The sequence below is a fragment of the Sporothrix schenckii genome (assembly GCF_000961545.1).
Source record: "Sporothrix schenckii 1099-18 chromosome Unknown Cont41, whole genome shotgun sequence".
Taxonomy (NCBI): domain Eukaryota; kingdom Fungi; phylum Ascomycota; class Sordariomycetes; order Ophiostomatales; family Ophiostomataceae; genus Sporothrix; species Sporothrix schenckii.
In genome coordinates this window covers 3518575-3546518 of record NW_015971142.1, presented here as the reverse complement: position 1 = coordinate 3546518, position 27944 = coordinate 3518575, and the positions used below count along the sequence as shown (strand labels likewise).

Here is a 27944-nt window from a genome sequence, read left to right as displayed (position 1 = left end):
GCCCCGGACACTACTTCGTAGTATGCTCGACAGCACTGCACATCTTTTCCTTTTATCATTGAGTCTCCCTTTTAACCTTCTCACACCCCTCCCTGGTTGCTGTCGTTGCTACCTTTCCGTGCTACCTCTCTTTTACTTTGGTTCTACCCTTTCTTCCTCTTTGTCCCACTCCAGATACGTGCACAATGGCCTCATCCATGTCTATGGACCTCTAAAAGACCAATCCAAACCGCCTCGAAACGCCCTCCTTGTCGACGGATTTCGATGCTGGCTTGACATCCAGCTCGACTTGGGAAATATGGGCTGCGTCACACCGCGTCGGCGGTCTCCGGACCGTCTGTCCTCGCCGTTGCGTGCGATCTCGCGTTCGACGTCGTCGACGACATTAGGCGCTTTGACGACTTTGACAAACGCATCGACGTTCGTGGCGGATGCACCCGAGCCCACCAAGGACAGCAAGACCGACGCTAGCTCCGACGGCAGCAACTCAGACGTGGATGAGTTTGCCGAATTGAAGCAGCGTCGTGCCGAAATGGCGGCCATGGCCAGCCGGGTCATGGCTCTCTACGACGCTGGTGTCCCCTTATTCACGCGTGGCGCGCTTCGCCAACTGGGGCTGCAGCTTGACCATAGCGCTGGCGTCCGGTCCGGCGACAGGAATGCCACAGTCACTGTTTGTGGCATGGACGGCCGCAGGGTGCGGTTGACCACACAGTCGGGCGCCGTGTCTGCTACTGCCGTGCACCCTGACATTGTTCTGGTAAAGTACGTTGTCTGCCACGACGGCAGCATGCTATGAAGAGACGAGGTGCATGTCGCTGTGCCCCATTCGCCTTGCTCTTGTACGGCCATTAAGAACGTGTTCTTTTCTAACGCCTGTCTTTTGCAGCGTGAAACCCCAGATCGATTACTGGAACATTGAAAAGCTTACGGGCAACGCCTTGTGGCACATTCGGCGGTTTGACCCAACAAGGGCTTTTCTTCCACTGCGCATAAGCCACATCCAGGAGGCCCGGTACCGTGATGCGAACGGCACCATCAGCAGCAGTGGCAGCAGCACGGTGGCAGAACTGGCGAGCGGCCTTGCGTCCATGTCTCTCTCGAATACAGAAGCAAAGCCATCTCCAGCAACGGTTCCTGCGCCACGAGCACGACTCAACGTCGACGAATTGCAGGCTGCGTTCCGGCGACATCGAGACACGTGGGAAGCAAGCGACGCCTGCCACCAGCTTCGCGAAACACTCTTTGCGAGCCTTGCACCGCAACTGGTGCCGCGTGGGCGAGCGATTGTCCGCAAGATTGTGGCCTTTGCGTGCTCGTCCATGACCGAAGAGCGAGAGGGCGGCAGTGCACGCCACGCTGTGCAACATGCCATGATGCTGACAGTGCGTGATGTGTTGGAGCAGATCCAAACAGACGCAGGGGGCGGCGTGGAAACACAGCTGGACAGCGACTCGGAGACCGATTCGGAAACAGACGGAATAGCCGTGAAAGCAGCGACAACTCGGGAAGCGCCACAGCCGGTTACTGTGGATTGTTTTGCGCAAGATCCCGCGTACGATGCGGCCGACCGAGCCGTACTCGCCATGGAAGGCGTTTCCGTGCTTGAGGATCCATACGGCTTCCTGGCCGTGGATGAGACGACCGTTGTGATTTCCGTCGCGCCGAGCGTGCCTGTGCGCCAAATTGTGACCGACATTGCGCGCCCAGCCGCAATGATCTGGGGTCGCGTCGTGGACGAAGGTGCTGCGGCTGCAGCTGGTGCACGGCCCTCATCCGTCTTGGTGGATGACATGGGCGGCTTGTCCGATCCTGCATCGTCGCGTGTCCAGCAGATGATTGAGGCAGACTACGCCGAGTTTGACTTTCCTCGCGACCCTCACAACTTTGGCACTGTTGATGGTGTTGCACTCTATGTGCGAACGTCACCAGCGGCACGGCCACCCACCCCGCCGTTGACCGACGACCAGGCCGGCTGGAGCGCGTCACTCTTTCAACGCCTTCATCGCACCCTCCTCTGCCAGACCACATTGACATGAGCAATGATCTTGTCCCTCTTTTTTGTTTAATCGCTTTGCTTTCTATATTTTCTCTATTTCCTGGCAGCATTTTCACCTTTCGCGGATACCCCGACGCTTCGACGACACTCCTTCTTTCAGTTTCGTTTTCTTGAGTTTCTTTTGTTTTGTTTTGTTTCTTGTCATTCTTTCATTCTTTCATTCCTCGTGGTTATGTACCGCGCCTCGTTTCGGATATCGCTACTCGCATTATGGGAGTATTATGGCATGTACGTGCATTTTATGACACCATGGATAAAACTGGGATTAAAAGGAAAATGGCGCTATAACGACTTCTTGCTTTTCTTGGTATTTAGCATTCTGCATTTTTTTTTAACGACTTCTGTTCATGCGGTGCATCTGACAGTGTAGAATGACGCACATCTTTGTCTATGGGGTCAGAAAATAGCAGTCTTCAGTTTTAGGTCCAAATGCAGCGAGGCAGCATGTTGCAATCTTCTTTCGAGAAGCGTCATCCTAGCGTTGTGAGATCTCCGTTGCACAAGTGGCTAGGACCTCCTCGCAAGGATGGCCGAAAAAGAGGGTTACATCAAAAACCAAGGTTTGTTCGATTGGGAATGGAAAATGAGATCGCACGTTTGCTGCGCTGGATGGCTGGCTGGCAAGCCTTCCTAAGGAATGAAAGGTGTGGATGGAGATCTGAAATAGCCTATGAATGTGCTATTCTTACATCAGTGCATGAGGTTTGGGTGTGCGCCGATGTCCAGGATGCATCCTTTTTAACCAGGGTGCAGAAAAATGACGTCGGAGGCGCCTAGTCTGCGATCCCCACAACCAATATCGATATCAAGCCAACTACAGCAAAACTCGCCACAAGACGACGCAATTGTCGTGCAACGACGTAAGAACGAGTAAACAATAGGAGAAGGATCCCAGAAAACGTGGTTAACGTAGGGGAGATGTGGAGTCATTACTACGGTTTGTGAATATAAAGAAGTGATGCTGCCGATCACAGCACAGATCGCCTCGACACGTTCTTCTCCTTGTTCAACAAGTCTTACTCTTACCAAACAAATTCCCTTTTTTGACGAGCGCATTCATCCAAGCAACGTTCTAGGAAACAAAAAACTCTTACCAAAACCCACAATGTCCGACACACAGTCCTCGCCGCAATCGTTGGCCTCGGCCAACAAGAACGACAAGAATAACCAAGACCAGAAGCAGCAGACCTGGTCTGGCGCCGCCTACGGCAAATACAACGAACTCTACGAGAGCTGGGCGCCCTGGGCCGAGGACGTGTACCTTCGTTACTTTACACGCCACAACAAGGCCAGCTACGCGACCGAAGACACGCTGGCCAAGACCAAGGTGACGGGCATCAAGCAGGTGGACACGCTGCAGGACGGCGTCAACGGGCTCGTGGCGGGTCAGCTGGGCCAGGGCGGGCTGGCGCAGCCGGTGGGCGACTGGGCGTCCAAGGAGGGCGTGAACAGGGCCGAGCGCAACGGCAAGGACGACAAGGGTAAATACCTGCCGTCGGGCACGCCGGCAACCATTAGCAGCGGCGCCGAGGCCGTGGCGGACGGCGGCAAGAGTGCTGCAGGCGCTGTCAGCGGCGGTGTGAAGTCAGTCGGCGGTGCCGTAGGCGGCCTGTTTGGAGGCGGCAAGAAGCAGTAGAAGTGAAAGTGGGAAGGACGGAAATGGTGGCAACTGCTAAGTTTTTATACCTCGAAGTGCGAGTCACATTATGAAATCGTGGCCTGCCTTGTTCTTTTGATTGTGTTGTTCAATTCTGTTTCATAGTATATTTCATATTTCTAGTTGTCTATCTCGTATCGGAAATAATACCAGCAACGACTTTCAATACACAAGAAAAATTGGCTGGACTTCGTCCGTCAGTTCACCCTCCTTCGGTTTTCTTACCGAAAATAAACACATAAAGCGCATTAAAACAACCCCGGTCCAACTTGCGGCCCTTGTTCTTTGCGGCTGGGTGTTCTGGTCCCTCAGCCTGTACACCACCACTATCGTCCCCACGAGATCCATTTCCCGGGCCGATGGAGGCAGCTTCTCTCTCCTCGTCGTCAATTATGTTGGCCCCCGAATCATCGTCAGCTGTGCTGATGTCCCTTATATTTGGGTATTCGCTGCCGCCGTCCCCGTCCCCGCCTGTACCTTCACCGCCTTCCCTACCCTCATCCTCAAATAAATTGCCCGCGCGAGCGGCCTCGTTCTCTCCATCACGGCCGGTCGGGACTACCCGGATTGAACGGCCACAGCCCTACGGCAACCGGTCGCCGGTGTACACATTATAGCCACCAACAGACACCATGAACATTTCTGGATCGCCAGCATTGACCTTGCCGCTCTGGTCGGCGCCCCCGTCTGCCTGGACATCGTCGTATGCAAAGGTATAGCCCTTCCCATCGAGGTTGGCAGCGTGCACAATGCGGCAGTAGTGGTTTGTGGGATCGACCGTGTAGAACCCCTGCGTATTGGCCGAGGGCTGGATCGCGTCAGTGAGAAGCGTACTACGCTGGAAGGCAGCCGCCAGACGGGGAATAATGGCGTTGCGGACCCGGCTCGACCCTGTCGTAAAGGGACCCGAATTGCAGCCCAGAATGTCGTCGGTCGTCGGCTTGTTAAACCCTTCTCCATCAAACACAAGCTGGCCATTACTAATTGTTCCGTCGATAACGCCGAGGTCGGTCTGGGTGTTGATGCTAAGCTTGCTACCGCCAGCATACTGCTTCCACACCTGATCAACATACGGCTCGTAGTAGCCCGCAAAGCTGCCACCGACAGCATCACCGTGCGTCGGGTTCAGCACCCGCAGGGGCTGGTCGTTGGGGCCGGCATTGGGCGGCATGACAATCAGCTTGTCCCATGGTTTGCCATCGCGCTTGGCCTGGGCACGCAGCTGGTCACAGACGGTAGCAAACGCCTCGGCGCGCATGCCGGACACATGTTGGACCTCCTTGCTGCCGCCCTGACGCTGCAGGGTCAGCGCTATAGGCAGGCGGCCGACAAAGTCCACGTACGAGATGTTGGCAAACAGCTGGTCGGAGTTGAGGGTGAACTCGCAGAACGAAAAATCCACGGCCGCATTGGGGTCCGACGGGTTGAGCACCGACGGCTCAACCAGCGCGGGGCCGGCTACGGGGTTGTTGGAGGGGTTCAACAAGAATGTCAGCTTTTTGGACCCGCGGCTGAACCAGATGCGACCGCCGGCAATCTGCGGGATGGTGACATCGGTCACAGCGCCGTTTTTGCCGAGCGGAATAGCTACATCGGCCTGGAGGGGCTGCAGAATAGCTGGCGGGTCGACCGGGTAGTACAGCGAGTGGCCGTCAGCCGCGACGAGGACACGGCGTGAGTTTTTCTTGATGTCGAGACCGGTGACATAGGCATAGACCTCGTCGGGCGAGGTGTTTTGCAGGCGGAGAACAAGCGAGTCAGGCATGATGACGATGTCCGACACGGAGTGGAGATTGGCGATGGGAACGGGGTTCTTGTTCAGCAAGATAGTCAAGTATCAATGCAATAAACGGTGATGTCCAAAAAGAAAAAAGAAAAGAAAGAAAATGTAAAAGTTGAGCGGGCGGACCAAGAGTAAAGTACTGTAACCGGAACAAATAAGGTCCAGTGGTATGCAAAGGGAGTCCGATGCCTGCCCGTATTTGGAATGAAGTAGACAACGAAAGTTGGCTGGGTGGAGTAGAAGCAAAGGGGGGTCACCCGTCTTGAGCAAGCTTGCGCGGTCAGCTTGACTCAAGTCGGCCAAAACAAACCAAGCACATGTCCACCAAGCACATGTCCACCAAGCACCCTCTTTTTCTTGTTTATCCCTGCATTTGCCACAGTCATTCGCACCTGCCCTTCGAAAAAACAAAGTCAACCATCCACAAGCTGGCGAGGAAGGGGCAGCCCGTGTTGTCCGAATATGTATTGATTTTGCGCAAAGTCCGGCGCAACTCGCAGGTGCCGCCCGGTCTTTCGGGTCACGGGGCAACACTTAGCTCCCAGACACGGAGGGCACACCTTCCAACGTCCTTCCAACGTTTCGCTAGTGGCACTCCTGAATACTAGACACCATGATAGATGCATTCGCCGTCTTGATCTCCTGTCCTTTGCTTGATATCTCGGATTTTTATTTAAGTTTTCATTTGTATTGTTGTATACTCCATACTCGAAGGTCAAGCCTCGACGCAAATGCAATGAGAACGCCCATCAAATCAAAATGACATATATTTCCGGAATGTAGAATTCTTCACCCGATGCTTCATCTCTCCTTTGTAAACTCGTCCGCCTTGTAAGCGGCTTCGTTATTGGCGTGCTTGGCCTTGGACGCAAGGTCGTCGCGCAGCTCATCGGCCTTGTATGAAGCTTCGTTCTTTGCGTGCTTGGCCTTGGACGTAAGGTCGTCGCGCAGCTCCCCGGCTTTGTATGCGGCGTCGTTCTTTGCGTGCTTGGCCTTGGACGCAAGGTCGTCGCGTAGCTCCTCCGCCTTATCCGCAACCCGGCCGCCGGTAATGTCCTTGCTGGCCTCCTTGGCCTTGTCGGCAACGGCGGCTAATCTGTCAGTCCTCTGTGCTATGTGATCTTCAAAATACTGTAGCACGACTTTCACTTACAGCCAATGTTGATGCCGTCAACAAGTTTGTCCGAGACGGCACGGTCGACCGACTTCAGCGTGTCCTTGGCGGCCTCGGTGACGGTCTTGCGCTGAGGCGCGGTGCTGGACAGGTGCCGGCTGTGGATGAACGAAGCAGTAGCAACACGGGGCGCCAAGGTGGTGGCCGAGATTCTCGGGGCGGCCGTCGCCACGCGGCGGAAAATGCTCTCTGTGAGGAACGACATGTTGAAGATTTGCGGACGAATGAGAAAGAAAACAAAAGATGAGATTTTTTTGGTAGAGTTTGTATTTCGCGGTGACTTTTGAAGTAAATATCTTTATTCGCTTAAATTCACGGGCTTGAGTTCTTTTATATCTTGCGTGTAGGGTATGTTTGTACTCTATGGCAAAGTCGCCCACTCCTGTTGGCCATGATGTCATCTATTTGGATCGTACCCAAAGGGCGCACTTTTCTAGCCAATCATCGACATGACGTAGACCATTCGCCAATGCGATGCAACTCAACACGCAGCAAACAAGCAACTCGCAAACAACTACGCCAAAAAAAGAACAAAGACTTTCACAATTAATTTGATTGATTGAGAACAGCTTTTGGTTCTTTTTAAATTTAGTTTTGTTAAATCTTTCTGCGCGGCACAACTGGGAAACGACTTTCACTGCACCTTGCATGTGATCGCTAATTTGCTACAGAAAATCTGGATTAAGGAAATCCAATCATTCTGACTTTTTTCTCAATCATTCTGACTTTATAAACCAAGGGAGCCATGGTCACCCTGCTTCCTCTCAAACTGCCAAAGTAGCGGAAGTGGGACTTTCCGTGTTGTCGTCTGAGGAGCATTGACATAGAAACTCTCCATGTATATGAATTGGGCTAAAGAGCTCTTAAAGAAGACAGACGTGAGCAGCATTTGGCTTCATAAGCCTCTCCTTCTCACGCTCTCCTTCTCACGCTCATACGAGGGGATACAATCATTCATTTTCAGATTACTATGACAAGACTGCAGCGTATGCTTATTTTTCCAAAATGAATGACAGGTCTTCCTCACACGCTCTCTAGATAGAAGTCAGGTTCCGAGAGTATCATCATGTGCAGACACATACGGTTTTTAACATTGGTACCGGACGATATAGTTCGGATTTGGGGCGTGGGGTGTTCGAGGCCGTTGCTGTTTATCCTTACACCACGGAGATTATTAAATAAGAAGCGAATTTTATAAAATGATGGCAAAGGGAAGGAATTGGATGGTTGTTGTGTCCCCTTGCTCAAATACAGCTTCGACCCAATGAATTCCAGTAGAGCTTCCAGAACGAACCCAGTCGTGAGAGGGCTGCTGTGAGGCAGGTGCTCAGCGCAACGGTAAGACCCACTATCAAGGGCCGCGCGGTCGGGAAGGACAGGGACAATACAGCCGTTAAACCTATGGAGATTTGGTGACAACAAACTCGTCACCGTTCTTGGTTGCTTTCTTCTCGAAAATGCAGCGGGTCTTTTCGCATTTTCTTAACCATCTCCCTCTTTCTATTTCAGGACTTCAACCACAAACGAGGCAACTGTTTCGGGGTCCAAGCTCCTTACATCAGGCCCATAACCCATTCCTATCTTCTGTAAGATTCAGTCTCACTTGTTTATTTTGGGCGCTGTGAAAGGGCTGTTTTATTTTTACAAAACGGCCTCCCATTTCCCCTTACATCACTCTTCAGCGGGGTGTTGTTGGCTACCGTTGGCCTAACAGATGGGCGTCAACCACAGGTATTTACACCATACCTGGACATATGTGAGATGGGAGGCAAGGGCCTAGAAATATACCTGCCAGAACTCGTACGAGACCTGACATAAATTCTGGTTGCAAAGTTTTTAAAATGAAACGGCGATGTGTCCCGTTTGCTCTGTAAGTTGTCTGTTCCTTCCTGCTCCACACAGTCGGGCGGGAAGGAACTGGATGCGTATTAGAAGGTCTATCTATGGCAGGCGTGGGTACATGAAAAGCCGAGCAAACCGCCGCTTCTGCTTTGTACCCGTGGGTCGCGACTGCCCCGCCAGACAGATCTTTTGAAGCTGCTGAGCTCAGTTAGTGGTGCTACCACATGTCCAGTGCAATTGCGGTTTACGTCGTTTCTGACAGCAAACATTGGTCCGTCTTTCCTCTCCCAAATTTTCTCGCGCTTCTTTTCGCTCCTTCTGTTTGAGTGGCGGCCATCGGCTCTGCTGAGTGTTGGCCACTTTCCTCGCGCTCTCCGCGCCCTTGCATGATTTTTTCTTTCTCTTACTCTTTTTTTCGTTTCCCCTTGGCGCGTCTTCGTCCATACCGTTGCGATCAAACTGACATTCTTTTCCGCCTCGTTTGGACGTCCATTCTTCCTTTATATTCCTTACTCGTCCTCCGCCGAGCGGGCCCTACCCTACGTCGTCTCTACGCCTCGGCTTCATAGCAGTCCTTATCGCCCGTTGTCGTTTGCCTGTTTCTCCAAATCTCATTCGTCCCACGCCAGCATCTGACGCCCTCTTTGGTTTCGGTTTTTTTTGTCTTTGTTCTTCCTTTCACAACTTGCTGATCACTTTTCGCCACTGTCGCGACTTCTGTGGATTGCCCTATCACAGAAAACGCGGCGAATTTATTCCTGTCAATTGGCAAAAGAGCTTGACGATCATTTAGCGAGCGTGAAAATGGCTGGTGCGGAGGATTCACTGCCCGAATGTAAGATTGTGATTACGATTTGACTTACCCCGCCGAATGTCACAAAACCAAAACTCCTCGGCCAGCACCGCAACGCAACGAAAGCATTGGCAGTCGGACGAGATACCATTTCTTCCTATTTACCATCTTGCACCTCCAATTGTCCTCCGTCTCTTTCTTTCGACGGACGCAGGAGCTTCGCAACCGGCGAGGCCCCAGGACCCTCGGCAAAATACAAGTCGCATAGCATCGTTTGCTAACGCAAGATTGCCGCCATGACAGGTCTCGCCCCGGCGCAGAAGCAGGTCCACGATGCGCCCAACGCGGCCGGAACGCCCGGCTCGACCAGCGATGGACGGCCCGGGTCATCTATCCGTTTCCAGCACCAGATCGAGGACACAGATTTCGCAACAAAGGGCCAGCCGGCGGCAGGCTTCCAGCCAGGCGTCGTCGATGCTAACGTCACCCCGGAGCAGTTGAGGGACCTCACAACCTCCCTCGGTGCCGCACGCTTACAAGGACTGCGTGTCGCCAATTTCGCCTATGAGCCCATGTCGTTGCCAGCTTCTAGAGTATGTTTTCATGCTTTTCCGCATTCGCCTTCTTCCAGTGGTCCCTGTGTCACCGGTGCATCCGTAATCGGACGTTTCTAACTCATTGTCTAGACTGTATCCCACGACGACGATTCCCGTCACGCTAGTGGCCAGCAGACGCCCGCTTCGGGCGGCTCTCCCATGCTCAGTGCAGCAGCCCACGAGATACAGTCGCCGCCATTGACGCCATCCGGTACGCCCTACCTTGACGCCGAGAGAAAATCACCTCTTGTGCCGACCGACGTCGCTTCTTCACAAGGCCCGCGCCATGGTGTTATTACCCCACAGGAGTCCTCGAAAGATGCATCGCCACCGGCATCCAAGGCCAACCTAGCAGTCGCCGATAATCGACCTGCAACGTCCGGCGACACGTCCCGCCGCCCCGTCTCCTCATCCGGCATCCACGACCAGGTCCTCGACGGCAACCACCGGAAGGGCATGTTTAGCATCGGCCCCACCGTTAGCGGTTCCAGTGGCAGTGCCGGCGGCGGAAAGTCGCTCCCGGTATCCCGTGAAGTTAGTCCCTCGAGAAACAACTCTGCCGCGCAGTTCTACACTCGGCCGTTTACACCGTCCGGCGACTCCCATGACCCGTACGCTGCCAATAAGCGCCAACCTCAGAACAAGATCGAGCCGCGCTTCATGTTTTCCCGGCTGTCGAAACGCAAGGACCCTTCACCGACCGCGTCGACAATTTCAATCCCAAAACACAAGGACGAGAAACGCCACTCAGGCCTGTTCGGGAATCACCAACACAAGAAAAACCACGATGACGCCGCTCAGGAGGACAGCCAGATCACGCACAGTCGCCAAAGCTCTATGTCTGACTTGAAGCGCTTCTTCAAGCTTGGTCCATCCCATCACCACAAGATCAAGCGGGCGGTGTCACCAGCTATGTCTATACGCTCAGCCAAGCTCCCCGGATCAAAATCATCCACGCAGATTCCGTTTGGAGACGAGCACAGCTTGACATCCAAATACGGAAAGCTCGGCAAGGTGCTGGGAGCCGGTGCCGGAGGTTCTGTTCGTCTGATGAAGCGAAGTGAAGACAACACTGTTTTCGCAGTGAAAGAGTTCCGCGCTCGTCATGCCTATGAGAACGAAAAGGACTACGTTAAGAAGCTCACTGCTGAATACTGCATTGGCTCATCCCTTCATCATGGCAATATCATTGAGACACTCGACATCATTCGTGAGAAACAAAAGTGGTACGAGGTTATGGAGTACGCGCCGTACGACCTTTTCGCCATCGTCATGACTGGCCAGATGACAAGGGCTGAGGTTGCCTGCTGTTTCTTGCAGATTGTGAGCGGCGTGACGTACCTGCACAGCATGGGCCTTGCCCACCGTGACTTGAAGCTCGACAACGTCGTTGTCAGTGAACACGGCATTATGAAGATTATCGATTTTGGTAGTGCACATGTCTTCAAGTATCCATTCGAGAGTGGTGTCGTGATGGCTTCAGGTTCGTGGTAGCTCCCTACTCAACATTTTCTTTCCCCCCTTTGTTGAATCCTTACTGATGCTGTCGCTTAGGTATTGTTGGATCCGACCCGTACCTGGCCCCTGAAGTCTACGACGAACGAAAATACGACCCTACGGCGGTGGACATTTGGTCTCTTGCCATCATATTCTGTTGCATGACGCTTAGAAGGTTTCCGTGGAAGGTCCCTCGCTTGTCCGACAATTCCTACAAGTTGTTTGCAGCCGAGCCAACCCCGGGCCACGATCCCAAGAAGCTGGCAATGGCTGGCCGCCTTGGCAGCTCAGCGAGGGCGGACGAGGAACCTCTCGTGGAGGCTGCAGAGAAGGAAAAGGTTGAGCAGCCTGAGCAGCAGGCCAAGGAGATCAGTGAAAAGAAAGACGTCGCGGAGGAGAAGGTTAAAGTGACCGAGACAAATATCAAACCCGAGGCCGCCGAAAAGACCAACAACGACGGTCTTACCGACAAGGCCGACAAAAAGGACGATGTGAAGGAGGCGGTCGACAAGTCGGCAGAGTCTAGCAAGGCCGCAGACAAGCCAGCAGAAAAGCGCGAGGTCATTCGCGGCCCGTGGCGCATTCTTCGGCTCCTTCCCCGGGAGAGCCGTGTTGTCATCGGCAGCATGCTGGCCATTGACCCCAAGGACCGAATCAAGATGGCGGATCTGATCAAGGACCCGTGGGTCGCTGACACTGTGATTTGCCGACAGATTGAACCCGGCAGGATCATCCGCTCTAGTACGCACACGCATATACTCGAACAACCGACCCCAGTCGTGAAGTAGAAGCTTTTTATAATCGATCAACCTGATCTTCGCTGAGCGAATGCAAGGCCAACTTATGTTTCAGGCCGAAAGAAAAACGGAAGTTTATGGAGCGTGCTTTTTCTAACGGTTTACTAGGGTCGTCTGGATATACTTGTGTTGTTTTATATTCTACTTCGGATTTATTTGCGTTTGCACTTTTGCCTTTCCTGTTTCACACTCCATTTATATTGACCCTCTGTTTCCATCCTATCCACACTGTTTTGAGTGTCTGTTTTGAATTTCTAGCCGTTTATGTTTATTACATCATTGTTCTTTACCATGTTTTCTTCTTTTTTCAAACATCATCTCATAAAACATTCGTCGAGGGCTCGGGTTGAAAAGGCACATATCTTTGATGACTGTGAAACCATCAGCGAATGGGTTTCGCCAGGGTTGCTGGGAATAGGCTAGATTTCTGAATGGGGACCAGTCCTTGGGTAATGGCGTGCTGATAGATTGAAAATGTCTAGAGTTATATAATACAGTATATTTCCAACAACACAAACGCTGTTGGCATCAGGCAGCTTGGACCGTGAGATCATGGTCTTCTGAATATCCATAACTCTATATGGCTGGCCCCTGTCTAGGTCGCTAGAAAGACCGCTGTAGACCCGCTGTAAGCCGATGGTCGAGGCCTAAGGCGGCGCCGGAAAATCTGTTGTGCCGGGCCCAAACGGCCCCAGAAAACATATGGGGTTGCTCCAATTCGCCTGACGGTCAGGTCAGCAAGCCAGTCGGCTATTCCAGTAGCTGGGATTGGGCTTGCGCCTATGCGTATGGAGAGCGTAGATGCTCTTAGAAGCTCTTGGATTTTTCTTCGGCAACCCGCAAAAAAACCTTCCGGCCGGCTGGCGCAAAAGCAGCTTTAACACTTCTTCTCTCTCGTCATCCCCTCAATTCGTAACGTACAACCGCTACCCCGGATTCAGACCTCTTGCCAATTTGCCTCTTCTCGACCGGTATTTCCTTTTCTTACTCTCACACAGCTCTTTCGACACACCCAAACCTCCACAATGGTGAGTAAACAACAGCACCTCCCAACTGCTTCGGCACAACCTCTCGTTCGCGGGCAGTGCTGTTAGGCCGAGCCACGCGAACCGGCCATGCCCCCTTTCCACAAGAGCAAGTTTTAACAGTTGTCCTCTTTCCCCCCTCCCAGTCTGGCCTCCGCTCGATCAAGTCCCTCGTCCCCCTCCTGGACCGCGTGCTGGTGCAGCGCGCCAAGTCCGAGACCAAGACCGCCAGCGGCATCTTCTTGCCCGAGTCGAGTGTCAAGGACCTCAACGAGGCGCACGTTCTGGCCGTCGGCCCCGGCAACCTCGACAAGGACGGCAAGCGGACGCCCATGGGCGTTGCCGCCGGCGACAAGGTCCTGATCCCGCAATACGGCGGCAGCCCGATCAAGGTGGGCGACGAGGAGTACCACCTGTTCCGCGACAGCGAGTAAGTCACACCGGGAGATTCGAACGAGAAAGACATGAGGGATACCGACAGAGCGTGCTGACCAATTCTAGGATCCTTGCCAAGATCAACGAGTAAAACACGTTGTTCTAGCCCGAGATCCACACCATATACAAATTCCATAAAAAAAATTACCAAAGAAAAGAAGGCATGGTCACGCTCGCCCTATTTTCGAGACCAAAAAAAAAAAGAAAGAAACAAAAGAAAAGAAAAAAACAAGCGGCTCTCTGTGCTCACGGACTTGAGCGCTTCAGGGCGTTGGAGTGATGAGGTCGTCGTATCAGAAAGGACCAAGGCGAGAAGAACGGTCGAGGGAGAGGCTGTCCACCCGTATGTGGTCTGGATCTCCTCAATCCCTTTTGTCCGCCCTGCTTTGTCTCTTCTTGTGCATGGCCCTGCTTCCACTCTCGCTTGAACACCATTTGTACCAACATATTAAAAAACATTACAAAATACGGACCCTCTCTACCTAAAGGACTATACAAAAAGGACAGCGAATAGGGAGGGAACATGATGTGAATGAAAGATTTATGCCCACCTTTTTTGCCTGCTTTTTGTACAACCATATCATGTATTGAATAGAAGCGCAGCGGAAGAGGGGACGAAAAGCGAACAAGCCCAGTTTCAAAGACGGGGACGAATTTTAGATAGAAAACAAATCCATCTCCACTCACACATTCGAGTACAGCAACCAGTCGACTGTCTCTGAGGATGCATCGATTAGACAGGAAGGTTTTAAAAAGGTAGTTTCTGTCCGACCCGAGGCACGCCAGCATCCTTCCTGGGCGCGTCTATTTTACAATCCCGGCCAACCAACCAAATGCGGCCTGCCGTTTCGAATAGATGAAGACAACCTGACATTCAGCTACAGCGTTTCGCCCATGGCTAGCGGTGCCCAGAAGAGAACCTGCCGTCCCTATACTGTACGTATACAATTCGGCGAAACCTACAGACGAAATGGGTCTCTCGGTAGATGTAAACGACCAATATTTATGCCTGCCGCTTGACTTTTGCCTTCCTCACTATATGTGATGTACCTGCATGGTGATTATCCATGTCCAAGTTCTCTTTTCCTCGACGTTTACATCTTAAATCTGGTGCTCGGTTATCCTGGAGTGAGAGGAAACTCTATTTGATTTTCCCGGGACCTGGGCGCTTCTTGCTTTTCAGGTCATGATTTTATCCCGCCTCATGAAAGCGGCACTTGAAAGGTAAAATCTTAAACGTAGATCCTCCGCTGTAGTCCGACATGGGCTGTATTGGTTTGCACTCCCTGGTTTCTGTCTGCATCCCTTTTAACCCGTTTACCAGCATTGAGTCTTCCCCGATGGTTGGTTTACTTTATCCGCTACTTCCATGTTGTCGACGGGTATAATTGTCGTTTCGACTTAACTGCCGTGCCCCTACACAAACATCCTCAGCTCATTTATGTTCACAACCTCCAAAGCAGATAGCGTCATCTTGGCACCCCATTTCATAAATAGGCACGTGGAGGGTCTTCGCCATGAGAGTTATATTTGCGGTTATGAACATGCAAGGGGTTACGACGCCCATGTTTATTTTGCGACAAAGTGTGTGAAGCTGATCTCAGTCCAGTCTTTTCTCGCCACATACGTGGGCCGTGTTGTGCATCCTGTGTCTCCGTACTAATACTGTCTGTGGTGTCTTCTTCCCTTGGTGGAGCATCTGTGGTAGTCAGAATCGTGTATATTTTTGTGCTCTTACCCCCTGATTGTGGAACATCGCTCTCTCCTGTCCTCAGAAAGAGACTCGGGACACGCTTAAGGACGTCGACGCACAAGCACGCCGCGTTTTACGTAGCGCACCTGGCATACATTAACTTGCCTATGCTTTTACATCCCAGCCGACGAGAACTGATAAACTTTCTGTCACAATCCATGTACCTGTTCCACATATGGCGTAATGGATCGTATCCCCTCTCCTCTCAAGCAACAGCTGCGGGTAACCAAGAATTCGCAAATCATGGATCAACGGTCTACAGAAGGACGCAGGTCTGAACAATTTGGCGCACAAAGGCGCAGAATATTTTATTTGACACGACAGCGGCCGCCGTGACGATTCGGAAATTTGGTGCCTGGGTGCTACAGGTGCGAGTGTGCAGACGGTTGGCCAAAGTCGTCAGCCGTTGTTCGTGGGCGTCTACGAAGCAACCAACATAATATAGAGATGGTTCGAAGCGGTATATAACAAGTCGTTCCCGCCCCCTTTCAATTCGTTTCGTCGTCCTTATCATCGCTTTGAGTCTGGAAACTCTCAGATAAATTTTTCTTCGATGTTCTTTCTTCAGTGTCGTTCCTTTTTCTCCCTTTGATTGTGGCCAGCTCTGAGCAGCGCTTATCTTCACTCCTTTATTCACGCATTATTTCATTCATACACTTGTTCACTCACTCTGACTTTGTTCACAACACTCACTCTGATTTATAAACGTCTTCACACCTCTCCATTTTTTGTCATTCATTTGCCATTTTCTCCAAGTAGTCCGACTGTCGCCCAAAGTGTCAAGGCTCAGTCACGTTGTTGAATCTTGAAATCACGAGACCTGGTGAGCAAACGAAATAAACAAACAACAGAAACAACCGATAAACCTTCTCAAAGCCCTTCATCACCACGACATCAACAGAGCCTCAATAGGACCCCTCGAAACACGTCGCCGCAATGCCCAAACTCAACACCCTTGCCTTGGCCGTGGCCGTAGCTTTCGCCACGACTGCCACGGCACACACTTCCTTCACGACACTCTTTGTCAATGGTGTCGACCAGGGCGACGGCACCTGTGTCCGTCAGCCGACCGACCCCCAGACCTCAACGTTCCCCGTCGAGGACCTGGCCAGCTCAGACATGATTTGTGGTAAGTATACTTTTGGCATTTGCTATAAATTATGGACGATGAATCAACAAAAGCTAACGTGTGTGTCTTTCTACAGGCCGAAATGGGCTCGCTTCCGTCGCGTTTACCTGCCCCGTCGGCGCCGGCTCGACGCTGACATTTGAGTTCCGTGAAAACCCAGACGGCTCTGCTCCGGGTGCCATCGACAAGTCACACAAAGGTCCCTGTGCTGTCTACCTCCGGCAGGTGTCCGATATGGCGTCCGAGACGCCCGCCTCCTCGACTGGCTGGTTCAAGATTTACGAGGACGGCTACGACAACAGCACGGATCAGTGGTGCACCGAGAAGCTCATAACCACCAACGGCCTTCTCTCGGTGGCGCTCCCAAGCGGCCTGCCTGCGGGTGCATACCTTGTTCGGCCGGAGCTGCTGGCCCTGCACGAGGCACAAAAGGGCGATCCGCAGTTTTATGTCGGGTGCGCCCAGATCTTTGTGGCGGGGACAAGCAGCGGGCAGCTGCTCACGATCCCCGAGGGCCACGAGGCCACCATTCCTGGCCATGTCAAGGCGGGCGACCCGTCCGTCACGTTCAACATTTACACGCCCGCCTTCCCGTACCCGATGCCTGGCCCGGCGGTGTTTTTCCCGATGGCCGACGACGCGTCCGACGCAAAGGCCAACGCAGCCGGCAACAACCGGATCGATGCCTCGTCCTCGTCCTCTTGCTCAGCATCGTCCAAGTCCAACAAATTGGCCGTGGCAGCCCAGCATGCCGGCGTCGCTTTTGTGCCAAGCGCGTGCCTCATCAAGAATGCCAACTGGTGCGGCGTCGAGGTGCCGAGCTACACGACCGAGGCCGGATGCTGGGATGCCTCTGAGAACTGCTTCCACCAGGAGGCGGCGTGCTACAGCAGCGCCCCGCCGTCGGGCGACGCCAACTGCGACGTGTGGGACAAGAAATGCACGGCGATTCAGGCGGCATGCGGTGCGGGGAGCTTTGTCGGCCCGCCGAATGCCGGCCAACCGTTGCAGCAAGTGGAGGCGGCCGTGCCTGGTCCGATCCCAGGGGCAGAGCGGCGGAAGAGACGGTAACGGGTCGTGGCCTGGGAGTGGTTGAATCGTGTGAGGGGGGTGGATATCATAACCTTTCGCTAGAGTATGCTTCACGCGTAAATGTCAAATATATATATATGTAAGACGCGTCAGTTACAAACAGTCGAGCTCCTTGTCGAATAGTAAATAATGTCGTAACGTGTTCATCCTGCGCCCGCGTATCCCGGGACCGAACCGGTCTCGTCGTCGCGCTCGTGATCTCTCTCGCCTTGCTGACCATTCACGGCTCTCTCGTTCGTGAAATTTTGTTGTCAATAGTAAAGCACGATCGACGAATCATGCAGGGCACCCGAGCCTTTACACATCTTCCGGGCGCTCGATACTCTCGGTCCATACTACAGCCAGTGTCGTCTCCGTCGTTTGGCGTTTTGGGTTGGGACATCAAGGCGAAGAGAACGTAGCTCTAGTTAGTACGGTCATGTGACTGTCGGTGCGGCATCTCGTCTCCTCCAAATGACGCTTCGTAGCACCGACGAGCGAAACTAGTCAATCACGCAATCGCCAACGGACCAATCGCAGCGCGCGACGGACCGACCTCTGCCGTTTTCCAGCATCAAGTTCGCTCGCTGGCATACTTTTATGCTTGTTTCTCCCCCAGATTTTCCTGTGGTTCTCATTTCAACTCTCTTCTGTCATTCTCTGTTCTCCTCTTTTTACCCGTTTCGACATTTTGGACCTCATTTCATCATTTTGGCCCCTACGAAGATTTTGCACTGACCAAACCCTTGCACCCCATCGACAGAACAGTCCCAACCTGCTAGACACTGTGGAGACGACAAGACGACGCCAGCGAGATGGGAAACGTGGAAAGCGACAAGGCCTTGCCAGGCAAATCGTGCACGGTCATTGGTGGCAGCAGACGACATGGCATGAGTCGAGAGAATGAAAAATTATATTGCATGTTGCCAACGATGAAGATCAAAAACAGCTAAGTCAACGCATCTCCTTCTGTCGACATTCTGCCTCTCGTCCATTATTATTCCAAGATGTGGTCACATCCCTTCTCTTCTCCGTCTCTTCTCTCATCAGTCATGTCATGGACAAAAACAAGAAATCCAAAAAAAAAAAAAATGGGCGGTTGGTGTTGCCGTTCAAGAGTCAGATTCCTTGAGCAGCTTGCCATATGCGCTGTAGTAGCCGCATTTGCTGACGTGTGAGCATTTGCCCGTCTTCTCGTTGAAGACGTTGCAGCCGCCTTTGGCCACGTTGGGAGGCGTGTACACTGGAGAAGAGGGACGGGTCAGCGTCGGTGTACATGGAAACGAAAAAGAGGGAGGAGGGGAAGGGACCTACAGTGCAAGGACACAGCAAAGTCGCTGCCCTTGTTCCAGATCTTGTGGACACCCAGCTCGTCGGCCATGTAGGCGACGGCGTTCTCGTGGTACGTCTTCTCGGACGTGACAGTCATCGGCTTGGGCTCGCTGGTACCGGACGCGTTGTCCTCTGGGAAGGCATAGCGCGTCTCGGTCAGGTCACCGCGCAGGATCTTCATGAGGCAGTGGGCGTTGCCGTGGTCGTGGATGGGGCTGCCCTTGCCCGGGGACCAGACCAGCACGAGCAGATTGCTCTTGCCGTTGCCCTCGTCAACTAGGTTGCGAGTGTAGCCGCGGCTGGCGTCGCCAAAGTTGTACGGCATCCAGCCTTCGTCGCTGGCATCGTACTCCTCCATGAGGCGTCTTAGGTGGTTGACGTCGACGTCGTCAGACGTCAGGCCAGACGAGGGCCCCAGCGCCTGCTTGAGGGCCTTAACGAGCAGCTCGAAGCGGGACACATCCTCGACGCGATCGTCAGCACGATCGAGCGATGCGGATGCACCGGCATTGACGGGCAGAACACTAATGGCCATCGCGACGGTAATGCGAATCGACGACAATGACAACAGTCGATACAAGCGATACAAATTATGACAAAGAACGACGACGACGATGTGTGATGTCGACAACGACAAGGGATGTTGTTCAGAGGATGAAAGAGATGGGCGTCGGGATGCTAGGATGCGTCTTAGGATGGATGGGCTCTAGGGAATTGGAGGATGAAGGATGATTAGGACACGTCGACAGGACGATGGGGTGGGGGAGATGAGGGTTGGATGAGGGCTGGACAACGCCTCTTTATGTCGACGACAAAGTCTCGCTCAAGTGAGGGGGAAATGGTCGTCGCCTGACGCGGAATGGGCAGTGCCGGACAGTACAAGCGTACAGTGCAGGGACAGGGAAGGTGGGAAGAGGGCGGATGGGGAAAAGGATGTCCGCGTGAGACGGAAATCGAAAGCAACGACAGAAGGAATCAGAAAAAAGAGTGAGAGAAAGAGGCGGCGTCAGATGACTTGACCGAACGACTTGTCGAACGACCTGGCTCTAGTTCGCTCTTGCTGTTGTGGTGCAACTGCCTGGCTCCTTCTTCTTTTGGCCTTTCCTCGTGTTGGATGATGGCCGGCAACGACGACAGACAGCAGACTGTGTCGTTCGTTCTCAATGGTCAAAGGAATGAAACCGTCGTCAATCAAAGACAACGAAGGGACGAAAAACGAAAACAAAACGAAAGGAAAAGCCGACCTCGGGTTTGGGGGGCTTCGCCGACTGCCGGCCGTGGATAGGAGAGACGCGGGTTGCAAGGCGCAGAAACGGTTGGAGGGGCCGACTGCAGCATCGGCTTCACTCAGGCTCGGTGCGTCGTGTTGCCGTTGCTATTGGACGGCCCGACGTGGGCGAGCGTGGGTGTCGGCGTGGGATATTGGGCGACGAGTGGATCTTCTCCTCGGATGTTCTCCTGGTTCGCCAATGGCGGTGGACTCTGGATGCGAACGGGGGGTATGGATGCGTCGTGCAGGTCGTGCAGGTCGTGCAGCATGATAGAGGAAGCGGCGGGATACTCGAGAGCACAGAATTGAAAAGTAAAACTGTCCTTTTTTCCAGGTGTTTCTATGTCATTGTTGTGCGTACTTTAGTGGCACTTCTGCGAGGCAAGTTGTCGTGGAAAAGTCGAAGAGACTGGCGCTGGGACGCATTGGTGCTTTTTCAGTGGCCATTTTTGGGCCGTTTGGGAACCTCTGTGAGTGGGGAGGCGGCTAAGACTTTAGTGGCCTTGAGCAAGTTCTGTGCAAAGATAAGAAAGAAAACGGTGCTTCGTATAAGTTTCTCATTTTTGGCCGCTGTGGGAAGGCGGTAGCGTCGGCGGCAGACAAAGGTGAAGAATGAAGTCACGCACCGGCAGCACACCGGTGCTTGGGAACAGGCTGGCGGGGTCCTGGAACGGTAAGGCCGAGCGTACGTACGAATACGTAAAGAGTGAAAAATGCAGTCAGAGTCTCAGCGAGTGAGCGCTGACGGCTAGTACCGGAGGGCCAGAAAGTGTGAATTACAGCCAACCATAGGGCGCGGGCACTGTGCGGCACTGCATGGTGGACCCCAAGAGATGCCCCCATGGGCCAACGATCCAATGGACGGCGACAACTCACGAATGCGAGTAGTGGTGGCTTTTGACGCCCCCAAAGATTGCCATTGTTATAGCTTTGGTCACCTGCCACGATACATCACGGTCCCTAGCTTCTCGTGACGTAACAAGAAGATGCATAGTTGGGGGGCTGGACGTCGTGTTGTCGAACAAAATGGGGAGACGGCTCTTTTATATTATGCGAAAGCAAACGAGGCTCTCCGTTTTCGGCGAGTGGCCTGAAATGAAGCCAGGCCAATACGAGAAACGCCAGAATCCGACAATCAGGCCACAATCGCCTCAGCCCTGCCCAGAGCAGAGCCTTGCCGGGCCAGGGTTTTGTTCAAACCGTGCCGTGCTGCAGTCGCCGGGCTGTACCTGACAGAATAAGACTCCACGATCTATGCCTAGGAAGGAACATGCGACTCCCGTTTCTTTAAAAAAAAACCCCCCCTTCGAAACAGTCCATCTGTCGGCATCGGCCAACGGTCGAGGCTCGTTTGAGTCATGTACTGTTGGAACGGGGCGTTCTCTGTCTCGTGTTTTTAGGCTTGCCATTAGTCATACTCAAAGTTTTGGACAGTTTTGGACAGTTTTGGCATGTTACCGGGCCGTCTACCAACGGCACCGAGAACCGCCTGTTAAATCTTGTCAGGAAGGTGCGCTTAACGAAGGTGCGATTTAAGTCGCAGTGAGACCAGACCGTTTGGAAGGGGGAAATCTCGGCAACGTGGGCGGCGAAAGAAACACCAGGCGGAGTGTGCTCTTTCCTTCCCCGACTATTTCAACTTGTTGCATGCCGATCACGCTAGGAAAAAAAAGAAGGGCAAAAAATTATCGAGAACACGAAAATGGGTTGGGGAAAGAGCTATGCGGCCTGCTTAAGCGCAGCAGCGCCAGCCGTGATTGGCGGAAAGGACGGCTTGCCTGCAGCAATGGTTCTTGTTTGCTCCCTTGATGCCGATTTCCTGTTTCTGCGGTGGAATAAGAGGAGGCGAACCCCGTATATGTGCTTCTCATGCTCTTGGGCTTGACCTCCCTCGATGCCATCTGGCGGTATTTTCTATCCAATCTACCCATTATCGTGACTAGTGGTGCTCGTACTTCGACCATCCGTGGGACGTTTTTTGGCCCTGTCTCCGTCTCATTCAATCCCTGCCGACATCGTTATATCGACATGTCTGCATTAATACCTGAGTTCTCGACGGCCTCCCCTGATGGCAGTGGCATCTTCTTCCACACTCTACGCCAGGCCAACGCCAGCGAGGAGAACGTGGACACCTCCGACCATGTGAACAACACATCGTGCTCTGCAGGCACCACTGCAGATGCTGCACCCACCTTGCGCGAGAGTGACCCCGAGAAGGACGCCGAAAGCAGCCCAGCCGTTCCGGTCGTCAGCAACATCTCCTCCCACGACACGATCAATGCCAGCGCCGAGAATGGTTCCCACCCCGTCAGCCGCAGCCACAGCAATGCCGTGGCAGAACTGCCGACAGCAAACACACCTTGCGCCGGCGCCGGCGACAGCGACATTCGGATCCTGCCCTGCGGCGCCGTCGTCGCCACCAACGAGAGGGAAAATCGTGGCTGGCGCAAAATTGTGCGCAACTTTACGCCGTCGTGGTTCTCTGTGTGCATGGGCACGGGCGTCGTCGCCATCTTGCTGCACAACCTGCCGTACAACGCCCACTGGGTGTGGTACCTTTCCGTTGCCGTCTTCTGCCTCAACATTCTGCTGTTCATCACCTTTTCGCTCATCACGATTACGCGCTACGTCGTGTATCCGGAGATTTGGAATGTCATGATTAAGCACCCGTCCCAGTCGCTCTTCCTAGGGTGCATTCCCATGGCCTTTTCGAGTGCGTATGCCCTTGACGCTTCTGTCTGTGCTGTCACACATCACCTGCTAACAAGCACAGCCATTGTCACAATGATGGCCCTCGTCTGCACAACATGGGGCAACTGGGCAATCTATCTGATCTGGGCGTTTTGGTGGGTCGACGTCTTTGGCTCCTGCGCCTGCAGCCTGATTATTCCTTTTGTGATGTGAGTTGCCCGCTCCTCAGCCATGGCCATGTCTTGTCGTCTGTCTTGTCGTCTGTCTTCTCGTTTCTAACAGCACCAGTATCCATCACCATCGCAATCAGCTCTCTCACATGACCGCTGCCTTACTCCTGCCTGTCGTGCCTGTCATTGTCGCGGCTGCCTCTGGCAGCGTGATTGCCGAGGCCCTGCCGAACCGCTCGCACCAACTCACCACCCTGGTCCTCTCCTACATCATCTGGGGCCTCGGCGAGACCTTCTCCTTCTTTATCATGACGGTGTACTTTCTGCGCCTGCAAATCCACGACCTGCCGCCGCGCGAAGTTATTGTGTCCGTCTTCCTACCCATCGGTCCGCTGGGCCAGGGCGGCTTTGCGATCCAGCAGCTCGGCAAGCTCGCCATGCAGGTTCTGCCCGCCACCGGCGCGTTCAACGGCGCCATCCCTGACGGCACCAGCCCCAATGCCCTCGATGCCACCGCCCTGTACGGCCCCACCGTGCTCTACATGATTGGAATCCTCGCCGGGTTCTTTTTGTGGGGCGCCGCTCTCGGCTGGCTGGCGTTTGCCATCATCTCCATCATGACCACCAAGTCGTTCCCCTTCAACATGGGCTGGTGGGGCTTTGTCTTCCCGCTCGGCGTCTTTACGAGCTGCACAGGCGTGCTGGCCGTAGAGCTGTCGAGCACCTTTTTCAAGGTCATCACCATGATCTTCTCAGCCCTGGTGTTTTGCCTGTGGATTCTCGTGGCCGTCAAAACCACCATCATGGTCTACCGCGGCAACATGTTTTATGCGCCGTGCCTGCGCGATCTGCACCCCAAGGAGGAGCAGCCGGGCGGCAAACGAACGGTGTAGGCCCGACTCGCCCTGCCGTTCATCAGCAGTTTTCGTCGATTTATTGTTCGCGCATTTAAAACACATTTTGCCAACAGCCTTTAAGGCACACAGCGTTTGTTTTTTTCGTTCGTTCTGTTTTATGTTTCGGTTTTCTTTTCATGATTTGACACTTGCATGAGGAGCATTGTCGTTGAAAAGTGCATTTTTATACCATGATAGACCTGATAGCCTTGGCCATTTTTTACGTTAATATTTAATGATTCAACATGACACCACACATCAATGCGCAGAGCTCTGCCGATGCACTGAATACCACCTGGAGAGACTTGCCGCATTTGACTTACACGGAGATTGGCGCTTTACATAAGGGATATAGTGGGCCTAACATATGTGGGGCGCGGTCTACAGGGCCCTTGAATGACTAACTTTGGACGGGTTTGGCGAATTGTGAGGGGTTCTATGACAATCGGTGTTGCACTACAAAATTTCCTCCGCATTTAGCCTCTCACCAAAAAAAAGTGTCAACTCAAAAAAGAAGCCGTGGACATTGCCAATGTCGCGCTTCACGGCAGTTTGAGCCAGACCGCGAACACCGCAAATCGCCCCGAACTGAGTCGCTTTTGCGCTCCTCCCAACACACCATGGCCTCGACTTCCCGGGCGAGCAGCCCGTTCATACGAGATTTGCTCATTGGTAAGCACGAGGCTATTCCTATTACCACGACTTTCCCCAAGGACACACACTGACAAATATTGTTTCTAGTGGTCGTCGACGCATGGCACGCCTACCGCATTCCCATTCTTCTGGCCACGTTTGCTGCCCTCGTCTCGCTGCGCATCTACCTGCACGTGGCCGGCTCAGGTGACGATAGGGAAGGTCTGCTCATCTTCCCCAAGATCTACGACAACACGACCGTCGTCGACGAGAAGAAGAAGCTGCAGCAACAAGAACAGCCGCCGTCGGTCCAAGAGGACGTCAAAATCGCCGTGCTCCAGCAGACCAAGACCATCTCCTACCCCGGCTCCACGAGCGACAAGAAGACGATCACCCCGACCGCGACCAAGAAATCCTCAACTGCCAAGACGGCGAATGCGACCACTCCTTCCTCCACGACCACCAAGGCTGCGGCTGGCCCGCGCCGTATCAAGGGCGAGCTTCCAAAGGGCAACGGTGCCGCTGCTGTCGCTCGCGTGCCCACGCGCATCCAGACAATTGTCTTTTACTCGTCCATAACGGGTGCCACGGCCAAGATTGTGCGTGACTATGCCACCGAGCTGAGCACTACGCTGGGCGAACTGAAGCCGGAAGGTGGCAGCGACAGCAAGGGCAACGTCTTTGCGCCCGTTGAGGTTCTGGACATTGCCGAGGTAGACCTGGACGAATACTTTATCTCGCCGCCCAAGGATGCCTCCGACGCCGCCTCTGGCCGAACCACCGACTACCTGTACCTCTTCCTCCTCCCCAGCTACAACATTGACTCCATCAACGACACCTTCCTTGAGCACCTCAAGGAGACACACCATGACTTCCGCATCGACACCGCACCGCTCGCGCCCCTCCTGGGCTACTCCGTATTTGGCTTTGGCGACCGCGAAGGCTGGCCCACCGAGGACGAGGGCTTTTGCTTCCAGGCCAAGGAGGTCGACAAGTGGATGGCCAAGCTGACAGGTCGCAAGCGTGCCTTTCCCATGGGCGTCGGAAACACGAAGACGGACGCCATGCTGCGGCTGGCCGAGTGGTCCGAGGGCGTTGTCGACGTCCTGGGCCTTGTCGCCCGCACGGGCAGTCTCGGCACTGGTGTGCGGGGATCGGGCGATGCCGTCGAGACGGACGATGAGGACGAGGATGAGGCGAGCGACGACGGTAGCGATGCCTACGACGACGGCAGCAACGACGATGACGGCGCTGCTGATGCCAACGGCGCGGCCTACGACAACGACGACGTCCTGTTTGGCGGCAATGCGGCGCGCAATGCCAACGTCAAACGGCTGAAGAAGGCCGGCGTCATCGACGACGTCGAGGACCTGGGCCGCCTGCTGCGGAGCTCCAAAGAGGACGACGCTGTTGATGACACTGCGGTTGACGACGTCGCCGAGGTGCCTGGCACCAACGTCAACAAGGCACCCATTGCCATCGACTTTACGACATACGGCGCGAATGATAGCAGCACCACCAACGGTGGTCCGCGTCGCACCGGCCGGAAAGCGGCTGCCCCTGCACCAAAGGAAATGGTCGCCAAGGATACACCGACATACAAGTCTCTTACCAAACAGGGCTACGCTATTGTCGGCTCGCACTCGGGCGTCAAGATCTGCCGCTGGACCAAGTCCGCCCTCCGTGGCCGCGGCTCCTGCTACAAGTACTCCTTCTACGGTATCAACTCTCACCAGTGCATGGAGACCACCCCCTCGCTCTCGTGCTCCAACAAATGCGTCTTCTGCTGGCGCCACGGCACCAACCCCGTCGGCACCACCTGGCGCTGGGTCGTCGACCCGCCCGACCTCATCTTTGACGGCGTCAAGGCCAACCACTACCAAAAGATCAAGATGATGCGCGGCGTGCCTGGCGTGCGCGCCGAGCGGTTTGCCGAGGCCATGCGCATCCGCCACTGTGCACTGTCGCTCGTTGGCGAGCCCATCTTCTACCCGCACATTAACGAGTTCCTGGGCATGCTGCACAGCGAAAACATCTCGTCGTTCCTCGTCTGCAACGCCCAACATCCGGACCAGCTCGCCGCCCTCCACCACGTCACCCAGCTCTACGTGTCCATTGACGCCTCCAACCGCGAGACGCTGCGCAAGATCGACCGTCCGCTGCACCGCGACTTTTGGGAGCGCTTCCAGCGCTGCCTCGCCATCCTGCGCGAGGTCCGCTTCCGCCAACGGACCGTGTTCCGCCTGACCCTCGTCAAGGGGTTCAACATTGACGACGAGGTGCAGGGCTACGCCGACCTGGTCGAGCAGGCGCTGCCCTGTTTTGTCGAGGTCAAGGGCGTCACCTTCTGCGGCACCTCGACGTCCGCCGGCGTCGGCCTCACCATGGCCAACGTGCCCTTTTACGACGAGGTGTGCGAGTTTGTGACGGCCCTCGAGAAGGAGCTGCAGAGCCGCGGCCTCGCCTACGGCCTGGCCGCCGAGCACGCCCACAGCTGCTGCGTGCTGCTGGCGAGCGAGCGTTTCAAGCGCGACGGCAAGTGGCACACCGTCATTGACTACGACAAGTTCTTTGCGCTGCTGCGCGAAAAGGGCCCCCAGGGCGACTTTGCACCCGAGGACTACATGGGCCCGCCGACGGCCGAGTGGGCCACCTGGGGCCGGGGCGGCTTTGACCCACGCGACCAACGTGTCGACCGCAAGGGACGGCCCATTGAGCGGTAGAAGACGTGGTGCAGCACGTGCTGGGTTCTGGAACTTGGTATCCATTAGGCTGTGTCGTCATTTAGCAATACAACAGAAAACTTGAATGTCCCGTTCTATTCATATATCAACTTCTCTGTCTCTCTCAGTGTGACACTTTCGCACTCGCGTTTTATAAATGAATTTTTATTTGGATATCTCCCATCTAAATAGTGACCGCTTCCATGCAACCCAAAGTGTGCCCCCAAGACTTGAAAGAAAAGGGCGCAGTAATAATGTCCGAATCAAAAAGGAGGAACGGACGACGTACCAAAATAAATAGGGAGTTGAACAGATGAACAAAAACCAAAAGACACCAAATTCCATAAAAACAGCAGATCATCAACGGGAACAAATGACATCGACACAGCAGAACCGTCCGTTTTGATGCAACAGACTCGTCATACCATTCAATGCCCTCATTCTTGTAACACGCCAATAAGAGAAAGAGACGCCTCCTACCGTAATTTCGTGTTTCTTGCTTCCTTTTTTGTCGTCGTCCATAACAACGAGGTGGTTGCCAGCGAGGGCAAAATGCCTCCTTGACATATGCTTTGCGCGGTGTATATAATGAGTGGAGCGGGTGGTCGATGAACCATG

At 54.0% G+C, this 27944-nt stretch overlaps 10 protein-coding genes across 10 annotated transcripts; 7 read left to right on the top strand and 3 right to left on the bottom strand.

Moving 5' to 3' along the window:
- Positions 1-298: 298 nt before the first annotated feature.
- On the top strand, positions 299-2039 carry SPSK_07341 (uncharacterized protein; the record flags this gene model as incomplete). Its single annotated transcript, XM_016734005.1, has 2 exons — positions 299-765; positions 890-2039. The coding sequence occupies 2 exons, from the start codon at positions 299-301 to the stop codon at positions 2037-2039; spliced, it is 1617 nt and encodes a 538-aa protein (XP_016591459.1).
- A 1125-nt stretch (positions 2040-3164) lies between these two features.
- SPSK_08042 (uncharacterized protein) lies at positions 3165-3695 on the top strand (the record flags this gene model as incomplete). Its single annotated transcript, XM_016734693.1, has 1 exon — positions 3165-3695. One exon carries the CDS (start codon positions 3165-3167, stop codon positions 3693-3695), a length of 531 nt encoding a protein of 176 aa, XP_016591458.1.
- Positions 3696-4299: 604 nt separating this feature from the next.
- On the bottom strand, positions 4300-5481 carry SPSK_10770 (glucanase b; the record flags this gene model as incomplete). The annotated part of the gene is made up of 1 exon (XM_016737052.1): positions 4300-5481. One exon carries the CDS (start codon positions 5479-5481, stop codon positions 4300-4302), a length of 1182 nt encoding a protein of 393 aa, XP_016591457.1.
- Positions 5482-6300: 819 nt separating this feature from the next.
- Positions 6301-6878, bottom strand: SPSK_08022 (uncharacterized protein; the record flags this gene model as incomplete). The annotated part of the gene is made up of 2 exons (XM_016734673.1): positions 6301-6590; positions 6653-6878. The coding sequence occupies 2 exons, from the start codon at positions 6876-6878 to the stop codon at positions 6301-6303; spliced, it is 516 nt and encodes a 171-aa protein (XP_016591456.1).
- Positions 6879-9604: 2726 nt separating this feature from the next.
- SPSK_07050 (protein kinase) lies at positions 9605-12189 on the top strand (the record flags this gene model as incomplete). Its single annotated transcript, XM_016733720.1, has 3 exons — positions 9605-9901; positions 9995-11387; positions 11459-12189. 3 exons carry the CDS (start codon positions 9605-9607, stop codon positions 12187-12189), a joined length of 2421 nt encoding a protein of 806 aa, XP_016591455.1.
- A 1034-nt stretch (positions 12190-13223) lies between these two features.
- Positions 13224-13657, top strand: SPSK_08095 (chaperonin GroES; the record flags this gene model as incomplete). Its single annotated transcript, XM_016734739.1, has 2 exons — positions 13224-13226; positions 13370-13657. 2 exons carry the CDS (start codon positions 13224-13226, stop codon positions 13655-13657), a joined length of 291 nt encoding a protein of 96 aa, XP_016591454.1.
- A 2690-nt stretch (positions 13658-16347) lies between these two features.
- Positions 16348-17611, top strand: SPSK_07599 (endoglucanase; the record flags this gene model as incomplete). Its single annotated transcript, XM_016734258.1, has 2 exons — positions 16348-16540; positions 16617-17611. 2 exons carry the CDS (start codon positions 16348-16350, stop codon positions 17609-17611), a joined length of 1188 nt encoding a protein of 395 aa, XP_016591453.1.
- Positions 17612-18723: 1112 nt separating this feature from the next.
- On the bottom strand, positions 18724-19478 carry SPSK_07920 (cysteine dioxygenase; the record flags this gene model as incomplete). Its single annotated transcript, XM_016734573.1, has 2 exons — positions 18724-18854; positions 18926-19478. The coding sequence occupies 2 exons, from the start codon at positions 19476-19478 to the stop codon at positions 18724-18726; spliced, it is 684 nt and encodes a 227-aa protein (XP_016591452.1).
- Positions 19479-22241: 2763 nt separating this feature from the next.
- Positions 22242-23967, top strand: SPSK_07354 (C4-dicarboxylate transporter/malic acid transport protein; the record flags this gene model as incomplete). The annotated part of the gene is made up of 2 exons (XM_016734018.1): positions 22242-23113; positions 23187-23967. 2 exons carry the CDS (start codon positions 22242-22244, stop codon positions 23965-23967), a joined length of 1653 nt encoding a protein of 550 aa, XP_016591451.1.
- A 623-nt stretch (positions 23968-24590) lies between these two features.
- On the top strand, positions 24591-27326 carry SPSK_07025 (tRNA wybutosine-synthesizing protein 1; the record flags this gene model as incomplete). Its single annotated transcript, XM_016733695.1, has 2 exons — positions 24591-24642; positions 24712-27326. 2 exons carry the CDS (start codon positions 24591-24593, stop codon positions 27324-27326), a joined length of 2667 nt encoding a protein of 888 aa, XP_016591450.1.
- Between the last annotated feature and the right edge of the window lie 618 nt (positions 27327-27944).